This window comes from Poecilia formosa, unplaced genomic scaffold, assembly GCF_000485575.1.
Source record: "Poecilia formosa unplaced genomic scaffold, Poecilia_formosa-5.1.2 Scaffold82, whole genome shotgun sequence".
Taxonomy (NCBI): Eukaryota; Metazoa; Chordata; class Actinopteri; order Cyprinodontiformes; family Poeciliidae; genus Poecilia; species Poecilia formosa.
Genome location: NW_006800021.1, coordinates 1,645,294 through 1,664,072, shown reverse-complemented (window position 1 = coordinate 1,664,072; position 18,779 = coordinate 1,645,294). Strand labels below are relative to the sequence as shown.

The window sequence follows — 18,779 nt, the reverse complement described above, 5'->3', positions numbered from 1 at the left end:
AATGAGTGATTTCTCCTTGCTCCTGTCTCGATTACACCGCTTGATGGCAGCACTGAAACAAGGCCTTTACCCAAGCAGACGAAGAAAATCCATTCTATACTGTGAGTGGACCAAAGAGTGACGTAACCAACCAACGTAGCACCCGGAAGAATGACATATGTTTATCACTGAGGTTTAGGGTAAGTCTTGATATTTTATTGAATCTTCTTCAGGAATAGGAAAAGCTAACTTTTTTCACCGCTGTCTTGTGGTCATTATTGCTGTCTGAGCAAACAGACCAAACTCTGTTCCTGTTAGCAAACTCTGAAGGTTAGCCGAACTTGTTTGTTTTAATTTCAGTCGTTAGTCCTGTTTTTTGAGTGACTCCTCAGTTTACCTTGTGTGTTTATGGTTGCTGATCTACAACATATTATGTTTATATGTAGAAGAGAAGTACATAAATTCAGCTTCAGTGTATAGTCTTCATAGACAGAAAAGAAAGGTTACAGAAGAGGTTAATTTTTATTGTTTTTAAAAGTGGCATTTCTGCTCATGGCCTAAAATAAAAGAACCCGAATGGTGAATAATTATATTCATTATTTACATGAGTTAATTTACTAGTTCTTAATGTAATCTAACTCTGTTCACATTTGTAGTTTCCTTAATGCACAGATCACACAGCACGCATCAAAATGGCCTCATACTTTGATGAACATGACTGTGAACCCACCAACCCTGAGGAGCAATATCGTCAGAATGCACTACTGGAGCTGGCCAGGTGAGATCCAACCTACCTGACTCACATGTTGTACTGTAACTGTGACCTGCAGATTCTACCTCTGGGATTTTCTGTTTGTCTTCAGGTCCTTAATGCAAGGTTTGGACCTGATTGACTCCGGGGCATTCGACCTGTCAGACTGGGACCAGCGGCTTCCTCCCCCGGCTGCCAAAACTGCTGTTCAGACCCTCACTGTAGTTGTCATTTCCGCAGAACAAGCAGGTGACAGAAATTCTGACAAACGAGTTGAATGCAGACATTGAATGTGTGTTGGGACTCCGTAGAGAGAAAGTTTGAGGGATCTTAGTGTTTAAAGCTGTCAGCCAGATGATCTTTTGCGTATTTGAGGAGATTTAATTTGATTCTTTGTGTTCATGGCAGACAAAGGTTTGAAGTGTCCTGTGTGTTTGCTGGAGTTCGAGGAACAAGAGACAGTTCGAGAAATGCCTTGCAAACACCTCTTCCACTCAGGATGCATACTACCCTGGTTGGGCAAGGTAAAGCTCACAAATGTGCAATTTATTAAATGTATTTTTTTTTACACATTTGAACAGCGGTTTGCATGAAATCCCTTTAAAACGTTCACATTTTCCACTTTTACATCCTAGACTAACTCCTGTCCACTTTGCCGACTTGAGTTACCGACTGACAATCCAGAGTATGAGGAGTTTAAAAAGGACAAGGTGAGCTGCTTGATGAGCTGTTTCACTTTTTGTCACATTACAACCACACTGTATTCCACTGGGGTTTTATGTCCTAAATGTAAACAGACATGACTTTAGAAATCCTTTTTGCAGTGGCTGTTATGCATTGTTGCAGACATACAGGACAAATAAACCCACACAATAAAATAAAAAGAACAGTCCAGTCAAAGTCCAGACATAAATCCACCAGGGAATCTGAGAGAATTCGAGCTTCAACATTTCTGTGCTACACTGTGTTGGAGTTTGCGTCTTTTGCGGCGTGCTGGATCTGTCAAGTGGAACAGTTTTTGCTTCTGTGTTTTCAGTAGGACCTGATTGTGGTTTTTCTCTTTCAGGAGAGAAGAAAACAGAGGGAGCACCGACTTGAGGACCTGCATGGAGCCATGTACACCTGATGAAAGTGCTGAATGCTCCAAGAGCAGCAAGCTGCATTCAGCCCAATTCCACAAAGATACAACCCTGTTTGCTGTACTGAGACCCTTTTGCTACCTACAAAAAAAAAAAACTCAAACAAATCTAAAACTTTTCCACAGAAGCCCCTCAACAGCCACTGGCATCACTGGATGCTCCATTGTGTTAAAATGAGAGTTTATATTAAATGGCACCAGCTTTGGGAACATGATAATGGAACATTTCAAATGTGCTTTTTTTTTTTTTTTTTAAACCCGATGTTTCCAAATGGAGCAGATAGCAGCTCTGAGCACTCTGACTTTAAATTCCTTTTTTAATTTATGAACTTCTAATGTGCATAAAAGCTGTACTTATCAAGAAAATGGAAATGTTTATGCAGAGGAAATGAGCAGTGACTATTTGTTATATTTGGAAAGCTTTTTGGGTTTTCTTTTCCATGTGTATTTGTTTTGGCTATTAAAGCTGGCAATATGAGGCATGTATGTATATGGATACATATTTTTTATGCATTTATGAGGCAAAATGAAATAATTTACCAAAGAAACCTTTGAGTCCCTTTTCTCATGACAGAGGCCTCCTGTGCATTAGACTGTGTTGCACACTAAACTAAATTTAGTTGATGGGAGGTAAAAAAAAAAAAAAAAAAAAACATTCAACAAAAACCAGTTTGATAATAACTTCTCATTTTTATTTCATATTTGAATATAAATCTCTGTCAAAATAAAAGGCCTAAATGATAGACAAAAAATCAGACATATTTACAGAATTTATAAAAGGAAACAATTTCTGTTGACTTTTTTTATTTTAAAGAGGGGGTTTCTCTGATGCCTTCGTTAATATTCTGTGTCTTTTTTCAAATTTACAGGACGTAGGAAGATAGTACATTTCATAGACATTTGGATCTGTGTTGTGAGTATTAACGTAAAAGTCAGGCGGCCTTCTAAAACATAAGGCTCCACACAAACCCTTAGACAGCGCACACAATGATCTAAGAACAAAACAAAAGAAAAAGAAAATCTCCACCTTTCATTGGATTATTTGGCATGTTGAATGGTTTTAATGGTACAGAAGCTGTTTGGGCCCCGGTGTTTGGGCTCACAAGCTGCCGTTTAGAGTCACACGTTGACTTGGTTACAGTATGGCAAAAAAAAGGCTACAGCTAAACAGAAGTCAAATATAATAAAAAGAAAGTTTCTTAGGCAGAGTACATGGGATAAGGCTGGAAACAGTGCACTTCATACTAACTCATACCGCCGCATCTGACTCACACACACACTCATATAAACAGAAAGAAAACTGTATACTCCAGTCTTTTTTGGCATGGTTTTCTGCAGTCCAACAAAAATGTCAAGTTCAAACTTTTTGCACAGTAAGCGATGAGAGCGCCGTGTGCTCATTCAGCTTATGTAACAGCATAACCCCAGCTCTGTCACATTCGGACACTTGTGGACACAGCTGGAAAATACTGAACCTCGACCAAAGAATAACAAAAAAATACAAAAAAAAACCCAAAACAAAACAAAAAAAATACTTCCAACAAGTTGGAAAGCTGCATCTCCCATCTTTCACATCAGACCCACAAAAGAGGTAGGAGACGTGACCTTTTGAAAACGTGTATTGCTGGCATCCTGTGTGTTTGACGAAATAAAACGCGTCAAGCGGAAGGACAAAAAAAAAAAACAACAAACAAACAAGGAAACAGAGATTACAGATTCATGTGCTTTATGAAACCTAGCAGTGAAAACTTTCATCTGAGCAAAACCTGTGCAGGCTGTGACTCAGAGCGTCGTGGCAGTCTGCTGTCCGGCTAGTTTTCTTCTCAATAAATCGACTGAAGGAACCGATAACAAAGAAGGGTGGGATACAACACAGATACAGTATGGGTTGAAGTCAGTCGACAACCTGTATGGCAGTGTCTCATTGTAACACTGTTGTGACAGCACCAATTATAACATAAAAAAATAAAATCAAAAGTTTTCACACCCTAGAACTAATTCACCTATAGTCAAGTTACAACCAGAACTTTAAATGTATTTTATTGGGACTTTTTGTGATAAAGCAACACAAAGTAAAAGTACCCCTCCACCCCACAAAAAAAGGTCCACCTGTATTTAATTGCATTTCTGTATAAAAAAATAGATTTTTTTTTTTTGCCAAAACTGTAAAGCTAAAACTAAATATGATTGTGACTTTGTTGTTGTTTTTACAGGCTCAACATTAATATCCTACACTTAAACTTAGAGAAAGAAACAGATTTCTCCAGAAAATAGATTTGGAATTAATGTTAGATCTGAAAAAAAAATAAATAAAAGTGTCAATAATTTCAGAAATTTTACAGTCAGTTGTCAAAGGCAACATCACGGCCTGTCCTGGTCAAATTTGTACCGTTCTCTGCTCACAGCCAGGCGGCCGCACAAAATCATCAAGAGCTTAAAATTAATGTTGTTTTTTTTAAACTACTTTGTGTCAATCTGTCCCATAAAATCCCATTGAAGTTGGTAGCTGTAACGTCACTAACCGTGCAAATGTCTGAGTGGAGTGACTACTTTTGCAAGTGTTGTGAAGAAAATCTTCTGAAAGGCTTCATCACAATGAGCTCATAAAGAATAATGATAAAAAAAAAAGACATTTCTTAAACTCGTATAAGGCTTCCAGGGATCCAGCCTGGAACGCAGCCAGTGTCAGGACGAGAACTCTACAGTAAATACTAAAGTCAGATTGTAGTTTTACCGTCACTCATGTCTATCATCACATGTAGGCCACTTGTCAGTCTCACCTGGCAGCTCAAACACTCTGAGAAAGGCATTACTCACCCCAGAGGAGGGGAAATTATCGGATGATTGTTACGTTTGACATTTCATGTAACTTTGGATTGAAAAAAAAGCAAACAAAAATGTCACTTTTCAGCTTAAAGCGAGTCATTACAACAGAAAAGACCATCCAGTTTTGCACTGACATGAATAGTGATTGAGACCAATCTAGACATATATATTTATATATATATATATATAGAAAATAAAGACATTAAATTATAAGTGCAATCAAATAAAAGCAGATGAATTTAATGGTTATATACCTTTCAAGTTATTAATGCATGATTAATTAAATTAGACTGTAAACCTTACAGTCTGTAAAATATACTATAGCTATTCACTTCTCAACATTCATTATTTTCTAATTTGTTTTTTTACGATGCAAAAAAAAAAAAAAAAAAAAAAAAAAATCCAAACTGAACTGGTTTTGTTCCATTCAGGAGCCGCGCCGTGCAGAGATAAGCAAAAGGCCAAAAGAGGTGGGTGGGCCGCGCGAAGCGTTGGAGAGTCAGAGGAGGGGGTGGTGGGGTCGAAAATGACTTTTGAGGGTGGCAGGAACTTTTGTCTTTTGAAATGAAGAACCCAGGGGGACACATTTTTAGAGACGAACATCATGCAGAGTCGTCAACTTTAACCGCTGTCTTGGAAAACATTCACGGTTCCAGTTTTCGAGCCGGCTCCAAACATTCAACGAAATCTGCTGTGAGAACTGAGAAGGGAGGAGAAAAACGGAAACAAAACAAAAATAAAGGCCGTAGAGCATTTATGGGTAGAAATACCTGGTGTCGTTGAGGTTACAGTTATACAAATTTGCTCTCTTGCTTCACATGCTGCCAGTGGAGCACCTCTGCAGTGACTTTGTTTCTGTTTTGTTTTTTTTCCAGACGGAGCTACAACATCGCTATGCTCTCTGGGGTGCAGTTGAGGTGTGTGGACGTGCTGCTGCCGCCGGGGGACTTCAGGCCCTTGGTGGCCCCGCCCAGCGTCGACGTCCTGGACATGGGGTCCATGATGACCCCCGAGCCGTGCTGGCTCTGCTGCAGGCCGGCCATCATGGTCTCGGTGGTGACGGTGCCGAACTCATAGGTGAAGGTGCCGTAGAAGACCAGGATGTCCACGGTGAAGACCCACTCGCAGATGGCGGCGGCGTGCTGCAGGACGAAGCTCTCGTGGATGAAGAAGATGCCGCCTGGAGGGAGGACGGGTTAAGGAGGACAGACGCAGAGAGTCGACGGGAAAATGAGGCCGTTATCCCCTCTGCAGCGTGGTGGACAGCAGCTCAGACGTGCCACAGCAGGTCCTGTCTGCCCCAGGCTGTCAGACTTTATGATACACACAGTCTCTATTGATGTGCGTTTTAAATGCTTAATATATATTTGGTAATGTACTGAGCAACATGTGCGTCCCCTTAGGACTATCACTGCTCATTGTTATTCATTATTGCTCTTTGTTTATTCTTATTACATTATTTTAATTTTTATTGTGTACCATGCTGGGAGTAACAAAATTTCCCCCCATTAAGGGATCAATAAAGTGTTATCTTGTTTGTTTGTTTTTTATATCTTATTTCTTGATCTTATTCTGCTGGTTTGAAACTCGGCAGACGTCGAATGAACTCGCTGCTTCCAGCAGTTTTAGAACGATCTCTTCCTGAAAACTAACCCAGAGCTGGAAAAACGTTGTAGAAATGTAGGGCTGTTAATCGCCAATGCTAACTCAGCAAATGGACTGACGGAGTAACACAGAACCGTCCAAGAAGTCCTGAGAGAGAAAGAGGTCATGTTGAGAAAAGGTTTTCGATTCCTAAATTAATTGGTTCAACTACAGAATTTATATTGACAGACAACTGAGGTGGTCACAATAGTGACAGCTAGCATGAAGAGTAACGAGCCATCAAGGCTGCAAACATCCCTGATTAATAAATCAAACGCACCCTTTAGCAGAATATGTGAAACTTGCATTAAGGGTCAACTCCTGAGTCTGTAAAGGTCAAATCCCGATGATTTCTGACATCCCAACCGATTTACAGAGGATACTGAGGACCAGGGAGACCATGGCTCCCAGCGCCAGAGCCACCCGGAAGTGAGCCATCCAGTAGTCCAGGGCGGTCACAGCCACTCGGTAGGTGAGGACGCACTGCAAGCAAACAAACAGCAGCCCTGCAGGAAACGCCACACCGGCGCCCACGTAATGGAGAGACTTGGCATGATCAACCTGTCGGACAGAAAAACAAACGTTTCATAGCAACTGGAGGATCTGAGCCAGTTAAGTCGAGTGTCCTGCATGTTTTTAATGTTTTCTTAGGTCAGGACACCTTCCTGCATCATGTCCAACCTCTGTGGACTAGAGTCAGACATCCCCGGTTTGAAGTCTACATAAAATTTTACGTATTGCTCAGGATTACCTGGAAGTTTCCAACCATGACCAGACCGATGGCGTTGGTGCAGCCTGACACCAGTGCGCTGGTGTTGACCCAACACTGGTGGCTGTGTTCGATCACCTGGGCGTAGCGCAGGAAGCACACCATCACCACTGCAAAGGGGAGGAAAAGAGACATGTGCATTAAAAACAAGCCCGAAACATTTTAATAAGATTGTATTAATCCTATGGTTTCACAATTGATAATATAGTAGACTTGGTTCGATTGAAGAACAAAACTGCAACATTTGTTACGTTTTTAGCCGGTACTGTGAAGCAAAACAGTTTGAAAGACCCGTTCCCCTCCTCGCCTGTGGTGGCGCTGCATCAAGAACTACTGAAGGAAACGACGCAAAAACCCGTCGTTTCTTCAGAGAAGACACTGAGCTCAACTTCCTTCTTCTTGAAATGGAAATGGAGCAGCGTCGGATGTTAGCGGTTGTAGGATTTCTCTTTTGTTTTTAAAAGACCATGAGCCATTTGTTTAGACACTCGTATAGGTTTAGGTCGTTTTTACCCAGAATGCCCTGTGCTGTAGCCCACTTCCTGCTTTTGGCGTTCACATATGCAGAGTTTGTTTTTTAGGTTCACATCAGAGTTCGATTACACATTCATGTAGTATTCACTTCATTTTTTACTACCAAGTTAGTAAAGGAATAAAAATGAATGAATGGCTGCCAGGTAGTAGCTTCCATCCTTCTGCTGATGCAAGACTATCCGATATGTTTCTCCAGAGCGGCAGGATGTGTTCTCCCAGCCACTGATCCATCTAAAAGCAGAACGGAGCAGCAGCTTTCTTTTCAGCTGTCCTGTCCGTGTTTGAAAACAATAACCTTGCAGCTTCCTGAATCACACCGACAAGAGAACCGGAAGCTTGACCCAAAACACGCTGAAATTTGGAGCAGCGAGAGAAAGGACGTGTGTAGAGAAATGCTAATTAAAGGAGATCAGACTAGAAGGAGGGCGGATAAACAGAAACCAGCTGGGAAGGAGAGGTGACTGGAATGATGTAAACAGCTGGAGCGAGGCAATCAGGACCAGTGAGGGGGAAAAGTGGGCCAGAAGTGACTGGTGTTTAAACAAGACAAGAGGAGAGGAAGAGTAATGGATGAAGGCCCCGAAAGGTGCAGGAAGGGGGGGAGGGATGGACATGGGGAAGTGGAAGGAAAGCTGCATTCATTATTGATTAGGCAGCAGCCATATCTGGAAGTCCCATGGCTATTGGCTGAAGTCTGGAGGTACCAGGCAGAATGACTGCAAACAGAGGAGACATTTAGTACTTTGCATCTCAAAATATATCGCCCTATTTCAGATTAATAATGAGCAAACAGTTCTCTTTTTACATACAGTGACTGTGATTACCCCAGAGGATGCAGCTCACATGATGGAGGCAACTGGGACAGTTTCATATTTGCGCACCGGCACCTCTAAATCACACTTTCTTGATTTATTTAAAATTGGGCTCAGATCAAAAATTATTGTTCGGGTGACAAATTGAAACAAGGCGGCTGCGCTCAGAAACGATTAACCCCATAGCTTCTGTAAAACCACATAATTATTGATTAGCTAGCTGCTGCCGCCAAGGAAAACACCTGACGAGGCATTCCCATCCATTTGCAGTTATGCTAAGCTAACTTCCTGTCACGTAAATCTGTAGACAATCTTTAGGGTGTCACTAAAGATCGTCTGAGTCTCCTTAAGTAAATCTTTAATGTGCTTTAATGCGCCGCCATCCAACCCCATCCTCAGACTCGGTACACCAGAGCAATCGGAGTCAGTCGGAGCGTGTCGGTCTTGATGAATTATTCCTCGACCACATTCCATTTTCCCAACACGTTTAGCTTAAAACTGAATTTGTGTGTCTGTGATCAATACGGCGTTTTACAGCCTGGGCAGCAGCTCCTTTCACAGGGCTGAATGAATGGAGACAAGGCAGCCGCGTCAGCAGAAATGTGACCAGGAACACAAACACAAGGACGAGTGGACGGAACCAGGAGTGTCCAAAGCGTGGCCCGAGGCCCATTTGCGGCCCCTTTACTGATTCTCTGTGGCCCGCGAGAACAGGTGTTTTTTTTTTTTAATGGAGCAAAATTATTAAAGAAATTAACATTTTCTACAGGGGAAAATATTAAGTACAAAGCAAAGTATTTGTCTTTTAGCAATCATGTTTTGTGCTTTTTCTTTAATTTCATGATAAATAGGAACACATTTATCAACTGACTTATACATAGAGAGCCTGTTAATGAATTTGGTTAACCTGGCTTTATATAGCAAGCATTTATAAAGAGAGAGTCAAAATTCTGTCCTTCTGGCTGAAATAGGCTGAATGTTGTTTTTAATCTGAGTCCAAAAGATTTTAAAAAACAGGATTTCTTTCAATTCAAATTCAAAAATACTTTATTGATCCCAAAGGGAAATTAAATGCTGTTTAACTCATCTCAATTCAGATTCTTCAAAAGAGTTATTGTAGATGGTGACAATGACACTTTGGCATGAGAGATCTCTTGTAGCAGTCCTGAATTTTCTTGGTTTTATGAAGAACTCAAAAACTCAAGGTTCTGGATCTACAATGATTTTAACTTCCCTACGACAAAAACTAACTTCTTTATTTAATTATAATTACTGTATGTTCAGTTTATCATTGAGCAGTGGAAAAAATACTGTAATTTCTTGTGGTTTAAGACATATTTTTGGCCTGCCTGTACTTTTGACTGACCATTTTAAAAACAACTTATAGTTTAATGGACATAAATGTTTGCTACTCATTCAGCAAATGTGTTTCAAACTCCCTTTTAGTGAATTAACTCTTTTTTTTAAGTCAAAAACTAATAATTTCTAAAATAATGATATTTAAAACACCCTAAAACTGTCCATATCATTTCCAATTGTTCATTTCCATATTTCTGTCCACTGCTTGTTTATTGATAGAATCAATAAATATTAATAAACATGAAAATATGATTGAATGCAGTTGCTGTGTGCAAGATGGTGACATAAATCACATTGAGGCTTTGACTGCTGCAACACAGTCAGAGCCATATAGTTACCTAAAGTAGTAGTAAATAGTTCTTATTGTCACTTGTATATTATCATAATAGTACCACAAAATATCACGATAAAACTTCAAGTTCACATCAAATTAAATCTCTTATCTATATTCCCATTTTTTGTCTCAGTTTAATCTGTTAAAAAAAAGAAAAAAACACTGTTTTCCAAATCAGAACCAGCATGACCCACAAAAAAAAAAAAAAAAAAAGAAAAATGGCCATTACTTGCATCCATGCACTGAAGATTAGTTGAGGACGTACCCATAAAGGCTCCAACGTTGCCAATCAGGCTGAACAAACAGCTTTCAGGAGGGAATGAGCCACATTTACTGCAGGACAAAAAACACGACAGTAAAGATTTTAAAACCGCAGAAATGCACACACACACCTACACTTATCCTGCTGAACAGCTCTTAAGTGATCAAAAACAGTTTAGCTAATTTCATTTGAATATGAAGCTGAATTTTAACGAGTGCTTGTGAATCAATATTTTTATATAAAAGTAAAAAACAACAGGAAAAAGAGCTTCAGGTCCCATTGTGCCTTTCCCTTTGTACTTGCCCATCGTTGGAGGCCTACAGTCAGATTCCACGAACTGGAGTTATGCAAAGTGTGGGTTAATGACCGACACAGAGCAGCAGCACAACCAGATGCAAATTCATGCCCGAGGCCCTTCCCGACACAAGCTGCTGTTTGTGTTCTGAGACAAAGAGGAGAAGTGCAGAGGCGGAGGAGCCGACCTGATGAGGGGGATGTCCTGGATGGTGCAGCAAGTCTTGGGGAAGCCTGGCCGGGGCAACTCCTCTGTGCATGTGACGTTGTAAGACCTGCAGCGGCGACACAATGAGGTCAGCTCACTCTCTGGAGGTACAGCGCCTTGCAAATTTATCATGTCCTTTAACTTTATCCAAGTTGCACCAACTTCAGTGTGTTTTGCTGTGATTTTATGCGGGATTAAGGCGTATTTGATTCTTTTGCTAGTAAAAAAATAAAAATGCGAAACATGTGGCGTGAGTTTGTATTCATCTGAAGTTCCAAAGCCGGAGATGAGGCGTACATTTCAGAAACACTGCGTTTTAAAAAGGATCGACGAGAAGAAAAGCCACAAAAATTTAATTTTAAAGTTTGTCACAAGGAATGCAGAGGATACAGCTGGGGATGCAACTAACAATTATCTTAGTAATAGATTATTATGATGATTAATTGGATAAAAAATTGGCACATTCTGCAGATTTTTTTTTTTTTTACCCCTTTCGGCTTTTTTTTTCCATTTTTCCAATTCCTTTAAAACTTGTAACCAATTATTTAATTTTTTTTTTTTTTTTTTTTTTGCCAGATGTGCTATCTTATCATTTTGTCAGATTTTAAATTTTGTATCGCAAGTTTTGATTTTTTTTTTTTTTTTTTTTCGGATTTTGATTCTTTTGAGGCCAAACTTGGCCTTGTGGTTGGTTATTTTTTTTGGGCAATTTTTTTTTTCAATCTTTATTACAAAATGTGTATATGTTTTTGTATAGTTTTAGTTTAATTATTGCTCTGAATATGTTGTCATTTCAGCTAATGTTGTTTTTTTTTGCATCTGTAAACTCCAGTTAACGATTAATCACTCACTAAATTAGTTGATTATTTCAATAATGGATTGATTAATCGTTTCAGCCCCTAAACACAGCAAACTTGTAAGATGGTACTCTGGTCAGAGGAGATCAAAACTGAACACACCATCCCTATTATGAAATACGGTAGTGGCACATTGTGCTGTGGGGCAGCTTTCTTCCACTTTGACAGGGAAGTTGGTCAGACTTGATAGGAAGAATGATGTAGCTAAAAAAGGGAAGCAAACCAACTAGAGAGGTTCACTTTCTAGCATAACAAGCACCTCAAATGTTTAAATTAAAGCACGTTCCTTTATTGGAATGGCCTAGTTAAAGTCTGGACCAAAAATCTGCCTGGGAATCTGTGGTAAGACATGAAAATTGAGGCTCACGCATTACGCACACCAATCTCACACCACATCACAGTTCTGCACAGCTTTATGTTGGTGGGTCTATTTCCCAATAAATACTTGGAACATTAAGTTTAGAAAATGTGAAAAGAAAAATGTTTAATGAATAATTTTTGTAGGGCTCTTGAATACATCTAAATGTTAAACAGGAAGATGTTTTAAAAAACAAAAAAAAACAAAAAAAAAAACACCCACCAGTTCTCTACAGGACAAACATGGTGATTCATCACAGCCATCGCATACCTGCAGGAAACAAAAGGTCAGAAGTGTTAAAAGGGAGAAACACATCATGACAGACCCAATAAAGCTCAAAGTACAAAAAAACAAGCTTAGACTTTTAAAAAACATAAAACCTTACCAAGTATTTCTTATAGTTTCTAGTGCAAATATCTTAGTACCCTTAAAATAAGACAAAACTAACTTGCATGCAACTATTCAGCACGAAATAGCTTGTTTCGAATCAATAATTCCTTAATATTGATTCATATTGATGAAGCAGCAATAGTTCAACTGGAAGATTATTTCACTTATAACACAGGAAAAATGTATTGTTACAATTAAATAATCTACCAGTGGTATTTAGTGCTATTTTCATTAAAATTATGGAATTATTTACCAAGAACAAGCTCCTCTATCTCGCTGAAAAGCTACTTGTAAGCTAGTTTTGTCTCATTTCAAGTGTACGAAGATGTTTTCACGAGAAACTAAACTACAAATACTTCAGATTGTGTGTTTTTGCAGCGTTCTCTCCCGGACAAACGGTTCACATGAGTTAAAGCGCAGGCGACAGGCACTCCTCAACCGTGACTCACACTATCCATATTCCTGTGATGGAGAAGGCAGCCAAGCTGACAGGCAGGACGATCCAGGCAGTCATTGGGCTGGCAGTGAGCTGGCTTTGTCCCAAGCATGGGGTGAGAAGGGAGCTCGGGGCTTGGGCGGCAACACGACGGGATGGGTCAGGTAGGGGCTGGGTGGGGGTGTGGGGTCACTGATAGGCTGGGAGACGCACACAGGGGGGAGCATGAGAGGACGAATGGGGGGGGGTATGGCACAGCTCCTCTGCTCCACGGCACCCAGCAACCAGCAACAACCTTAAAAAACAAGAGTGATTGGAAACTTTCCGTTAGGCAGCTTTATTCAGGCGGTGCTTTCTACGACCAGGCGTACCTCTAACGTTTTTAGTTTTTATTGTTGCAATCATTGTCTGTAATTTGCGTGTTTTTCCTTTCTGGGAAAAACTACAAAGTGGAGAAAGAGAAACTAATCGGACATCGGCAAAAACAAAAACTTTGAAAAACATTCCTCTTCCAAGTTTCTCTGGTTGGCATTCAAAGCCTCCGATTTCTCCTATCGGTGCTGAACATCGGCACAAAGCCGGTTTACAGAGAAACGACCTTGTTGCTTACTGTAAATTAAAACATCCTGCTAGACAACTCCACTGCGTTGGAGTGGAGCTGCGCTTCCATTGCAAACCCAACACAATCCCGGTATGGCTGACAAGCACAGAACCAGCAAAATCACCAGAAAACACATTTGAGAAGACAGTAAAGTGCAAATAACAACCTACAAATTGCTTTCAGAGGACAGCGTACAACAACTGTGGGGAATGAGTGTTTCGTCAAGGGCAGTCAGTTTAGTGTTGACAGTCGGAGCAAAACAGCACAGCAGAGGTTGCTTCACTCTACAGGGTGTAGAGTTACAAACGTGTCCTCGGCTCAGAGGGACTATAGAGTGAATAAAGATTAACTTGTGGGCTTTACAGAGGGGAATCATTGTTTAAAAGTGTGTGCAAATCAAACTGGAGCTGTTAAAAAAAAAAAAAAAAAGAGAAATGTTTTGCTTCTGCAAAGTCAGACGTGGTAAATATGTTCTCGGTGTCAGTCACTTGTGAGCATGCCAACTTAAAGTTTGAAATGTTGCTGTAATAAGAGAATTTTTTTCAGGAGTGAAGTTTTCTGACCGATTTTTAAGAAGCCTTACCTGCCGATTCCTTTGTTGGCTGATGCAGATTTTTTAATAAGTGACATGGTCAGGGGCTATAAGGTCATTCAGTGTTTCAATCTTATATTAACACAGTCATTTAAAACACACAGAGAAGGTGAGCTAACACCTCCTAATGCAAAGAACCTCAATCAAAGAGGGAGTTTATTGGCCATTTTGAAACCATGTGTGCTCAATCATTTTGGAAATGAATCATAAACGTATTTATTTTTTTGGTGAAGTGTTCTTAGAACGTCATAGATGCTTTTTTGCTGGGACTAAATACCAGTAGATAGAAGTGACTGCAGAGTTATTGATGAGTCAGTATGGCGCACAATTATCCTGTTGTGGACCAGAAAGTACTGAGGAAATATAGAAAGAATTCTTTGTGTTATCACCTTGAATTTACAAAACAATTTTTTTTTTCTAATCTCATGTTATTTTTCTGGTAGGGAGATTTTTAAACACTTAACTTTAGAGACACATTGTGTTCTTCTGCACTGCAACATCCCTTCAGTTTAACTGTAGAAATGCACAGGCCTGCCACGATAACAGATTTAGCTGAACGATAAAAATTGTCCAAGACGTTATTGCGATAAACGATAATATTGTTGTTTGGACCATTTACCAGTGATATAATGGTAATGGCATAGTAATGCAAGAACACATCCACATCAAAGATCTGTCATCTTTAAATTCTAATGAACAATTAACACTGGAACTGGAAGACATTTTAAATATAAAAAAAACAACAGAAACAACAAATAAAATTAACTTTGAAGTTTCTGTGAACAAAATTGTCCTTCAAAAAAGTCTAGTTGAGAAGAAAGCATCAGACTGAACATTTTTGTCAGCTAATTGTTGGTGAAAGACAAAGAAAGGAGAAAAACAATAAAACATGCAAACTGAAATGATTGCAGGTTTTTTTTTTATGTATTATGTGATTAATTGATTTCTTGCTTATTGCACACGTAAATTGTTTTAGAAAAGGGGGAAAAAACATTCAATAATGTTCTGTAATGCAACAAATACTCAGAGATCAGATTTATTTTGATGGATACCAAGATCACAGTTTTTTTTAGTCCCTTTTCTTCAATAATCATGCATGCAGCTCTGGTTAAAAGTTGAGAGGTTAATTGTTTCCTGACATAAAGCCCAATAACAGAAGAGGACAAAGAGTGAGTTGTCCCAACCTCCCAGCCCATCTGCCACATGAGCTCCTCCATCTGCAAGGACACAAACAGTCCTTGAGTTACCGACTCCAGAGACCAAATCAGACAGCGACTCAGAAGAGTTTCCTAATCAGATTGGAAGATGACGCTTTCATAAAACATAAAACTTATTTATTCTGAACAAGTGGTTCTTGTAAGTTGTTTTCATAACTCAGAAGATCGTAGCAGTTGGGAGGTATTCAGGGTTATTTGGCTGTTTAGTTGTTACATCACCGCTGAGGCAACTCAAAACACGTGGCAGATTTAATCTCGCTTTCCCACATACCCTCCGGATTTCGCATTGAGGATCTGTTGAAAATCTCAATCGCATCTTTTGTGTTCCAGTCAGAGCAGTTCCTTGTTGTTCGTGCTGGTAAAGGTTTCCTTGGAGCCACCAAAACGATAAAAAAAAACAACAAAAAAAACGTACGGCTGTGAGGAAAAGCCTGAACACGCGCTGCAAATTCCAGATGATTTACGACACGACGGCCAGACTGTGAACCCCGCAAAGCACAGCTGGGGGAATACATAAAGCATACAATAAAAACATGCAATCTGTGAGAAGCAGCTCTGTTCCTGCTTACCCAGAGCAGGAGAGGAAGACCGAGTCAAACATTATGAATGTATTTTAATACAATTGGCGACAACAACCCGGCAGGGCGGCAACAAGGATTTTTACAGCCTTGAAAGTGAGTAATGTAGCCCTGTTTGAGGAGAGAAAGGTGCATTTTACAACGTGAAAAACAAACAAAAATTATCAGTTTATGTTTAAGAGCTGTAATTAACAGCACTGAAACATTATTTTAGTATTATTCTAGTAGAGAGAGAAAATGGCTTGTATGAAAAATCATTTTATCAAATCACTGCTGCTGAAAATAGCAGACTTTGAGACGTATTGCCTTAGTAACAACATCCACACCCTAGTGTTGCTACCCCCAACCTGTTAGCACTTGCATATATGCAAAATTCACTGTTTGGAGAAAAATTTGATTTCTGAATTTCTGCCTGCCTGATCAAGATGAGGAAGAAAATAATAATGCAAGGAAGGTCTGATTTCTGTAGCCAGGTCTCTTGATGCATAGCTAATAATTTCTCCTTGAACCACTTGCATTTATTTATTGTTCTTACTAATAAAAGGGAGAATAAATACATATTTTGCAGTATCATAATTTTATTTTCCATTTGATAATTTTTCCAACGATTTTAAATCAGACAAAAATACAGTTTTAAATGACAAAGAATGCTAAAGTTTGTTATAAGTGACCCATAGGTTTCACACTGAGGATAAGTGTTTAATATTTTCAAATTAAAGGTACTATGTAAAGTAAATGCAATTGTTTGCATCAGGTGTGCTGAACATACAAGTAGGGCAGTGGAGCCTGAGGACCAGGGTTAAAAATCACTGCAATGATATACTTTTCATATTAAATTTAAAAACAGATTAAATATGTTCCACATTTTCTGATTCCCTCATAAAATGTAGCAACATTCATCTCTACTGTATCATTTTAAGGTTTAGTTCAATCTGTTTGCATGACTTCTTTTTACAAAGCTGTTAATAATTAAGCTAACATACCTATAAATAGCAGCCAAAACTTTGGGACTCACAGTGAAAGGACTGAACTGTTTAGTAAATGAGGAGGGGGCACAATTAGACCATCAACCCCAGCGCTGTACTCAACAATTATACGCCACTGTATCTTAAAAAAAAAAAAGCGTAGAAACAACAGTGACAATACAGTTCACCAAGTACTTCAACCCGTTTGTTCACTTATTTACTTTTAGCAAATTAAACAAAGCAAAGTGTTCGGCGTCTCTCAGCTCTGGAGCCTGTTATGAACAGTTAACGGTACCCGCTAGCCCTGTTAGCTCACATCTAGCTCGCTAGTTAGCTTGCACTTCCCCAGTTGTCTTGACTTGACACTTGGTCGCATCTTGATTTCCGCTAACCTAAAAGATAAGCCGCTAAACAGGATTCGTTCAATGGATAACACCACTAATAATACTTGGACGGCTTGTCCAGAAAATGAATATGCGCCTACCTTCCACCTGCTGTGCCCACAACAGACCTCATCAACCTTGGTTTCCCTTTAAAAACATCGTTTTCTTAGCAAATGAAGCTAGCAGTGGAACTAACTTCCTGTTACGCCTGTCAAAATAAAGCGTGAACGCTGAGTTTCTTTTTTAAAAATAATACTGCGAAACACTATTTGGATATTTTTAAATATTATTTTTTACTTTATTACGTTTGTGTAAATGTAAATTTGTTTGCTCTGTAATGTTTTCACCAGGTAACAAGGTGTTTAATCACTTACATAAAGAGGCAGGATGCCTCTCACTTTTACACAAGAAAAGGAAACAAAATGAAAACGAACATTTTTAAGTACATTTTTTACGTATAGTTTTACATTTGTTTTGGTCAAAATGTCAATTCTTAATGCTTTTGGTTGCAGTAGCCTGACATATGTGACGCTTTTATTTTAGCACAATCCCATAATCTGATTCAAGTAAGTAACTTTACAAAGATCTCCCTGCTTTCAGGCCCTGCTCTGCATCTTTGTCATCAAAGTCGATGAGAGAATGAAATGAACGATTTTGCACCTTTTTTATTTGCTCTATGAAATATTTTAATTAAACAGTTTAACTATACTGTTTATTCATGTTAGCAATATGCAGAGCAGCAGCTGCCCAAAGAAAGCTCCTGCCAGGGGTCGAGATAGGGTTAGGATTTTTTAAGTTATTATTTTTTAATCAGGTTACACACTTCTTCCTACAGCAGTTTCTATACACTCATCCAACTGTAATCCTCTTTAAAACTTGCCTATTGAAATGTTTTTCTTGTCCAGCAGCAAAAATATTCAAACATAACTGAATCCATCCATTCATTTATGCCCGCTCATCTCCAGCAGTCATTGTGTGACAGGCAGGGTATGTCTTGGATAGTTTAGTCCAACACAAAGGCTCACAGGGCAACTAACCACACACACACACTCATTAATATCAAAAGGGATTCATTAATATCAAAAGGGATTTATTTTTTTAGAGTAATTGCAGTTTTTAATACAAAGAGTCCAAAATAAATTGTGAAATGCAAGAAGTAGCTGGTTGTAGAATTAACTCAAATGAAGTCGATAAGTACATGTTTTTATCATTACTAAGATGGCCTCATTGCAATTTGTTTGAAAAACTAAAGGAATTATGATTGAAATAATTGTTGTTTCATAACGGGAAAACCATCAACACAGCTGTGGACCATCATCTACAGCTATTAGTATTTACTGTAAACACTAGAGAGAGAGTCTGCAGGGGTTTGTTTTCTTTAAGAGCTGTGAGGCCGCCATCTGCTGGAGGATGAAGACATTACATTGTGCACGTTAAATACACATTAATGTTTCCTTTTACGTTCTTCTTTTTTCCAGGTTTTAAATAAGCA

At 39.1% G+C, this 18,779-nt stretch overlaps 2 protein-coding genes and 2 long non-coding RNA genes across 7 annotated transcripts in view; 2 read left to right on the top strand and 2 right to left on the bottom strand.

Annotated features, from left to right (window-relative positions):
* The window catches only part of LOC107836760 (uncharacterized), a 573,704-nt gene that overhangs the window by 516,088 nt on the left and 38,837 nt on the right, over positions 1 to 18,779 (top strand). The window lies entirely within an intron of this gene.
* On the top strand, positions 76 to 2,364 carry rnf181 (ring finger protein 181). 4 transcript variants are annotated; one of them, XM_007556988.2, is made up of 6 exons: positions 77 to 179; positions 636 to 757; positions 843 to 979; positions 1,139 to 1,254; positions 1,366 to 1,440; positions 1,797 to 2,364. In XM_007556988.2, exons 2-6 carry the CDS (start codon positions 672 to 674, stop codon positions 1,854 to 1,856), a joined length of 474 nt encoding a protein of 157 aa, XP_007557050.1. In that variant the 5' UTR covers positions 77 to 179; positions 636 to 671; the 3' UTR covers positions 1,857 to 2,364. The 4 variants fall into 4 exon arrangements, with proteins under 4 accessions (XP_007557048.1, XP_007557050.1, XP_007557049.1 ...); XM_007556986.2 differs by lacking the exon at positions 1,797 to 2,364 and having other exon boundaries at positions 76 to 179; positions 1,366 to 1,768; XM_007556987.2 differs by lacking the exon at positions 1,797 to 2,364 and having other exon boundaries at positions 86 to 179; positions 652 to 757; positions 1,366 to 1,769.
* Positions 4,874 to 17,482, bottom strand: LOC103141357 (transmembrane protein 150A). Its single transcript, XM_007556985.2, has 8 exons — positions 17,389 to 17,482; positions 12,965 to 13,246; positions 12,348 to 12,395; positions 10,891 to 10,977; positions 10,412 to 10,479; positions 7,090 to 7,217; positions 6,722 to 6,899; positions 4,874 to 5,874 (listed from the first exon to the last, which is right to left on the bottom strand). The coding sequence occupies exons 2-8, from the start codon at positions 13,027 to 13,029 to the stop codon at positions 5,576 to 5,578; spliced, it is 873 nt and encodes a 290-aa protein (XP_007557047.1). The 5' UTR covers positions 13,030 to 13,246; positions 17,389 to 17,482; the 3' UTR covers positions 4,874 to 5,575.
* On the bottom strand, positions 6,246 to 6,715 carry LOC107836762 (uncharacterized). The gene is made up of 2 exons (XR_001662715.1): positions 6,619 to 6,715; positions 6,246 to 6,446 (listed from the first exon to the last, which is right to left on the bottom strand). It is a non-coding gene; the product is annotated as an uncharacterized LOC107836762 (long non-coding RNA).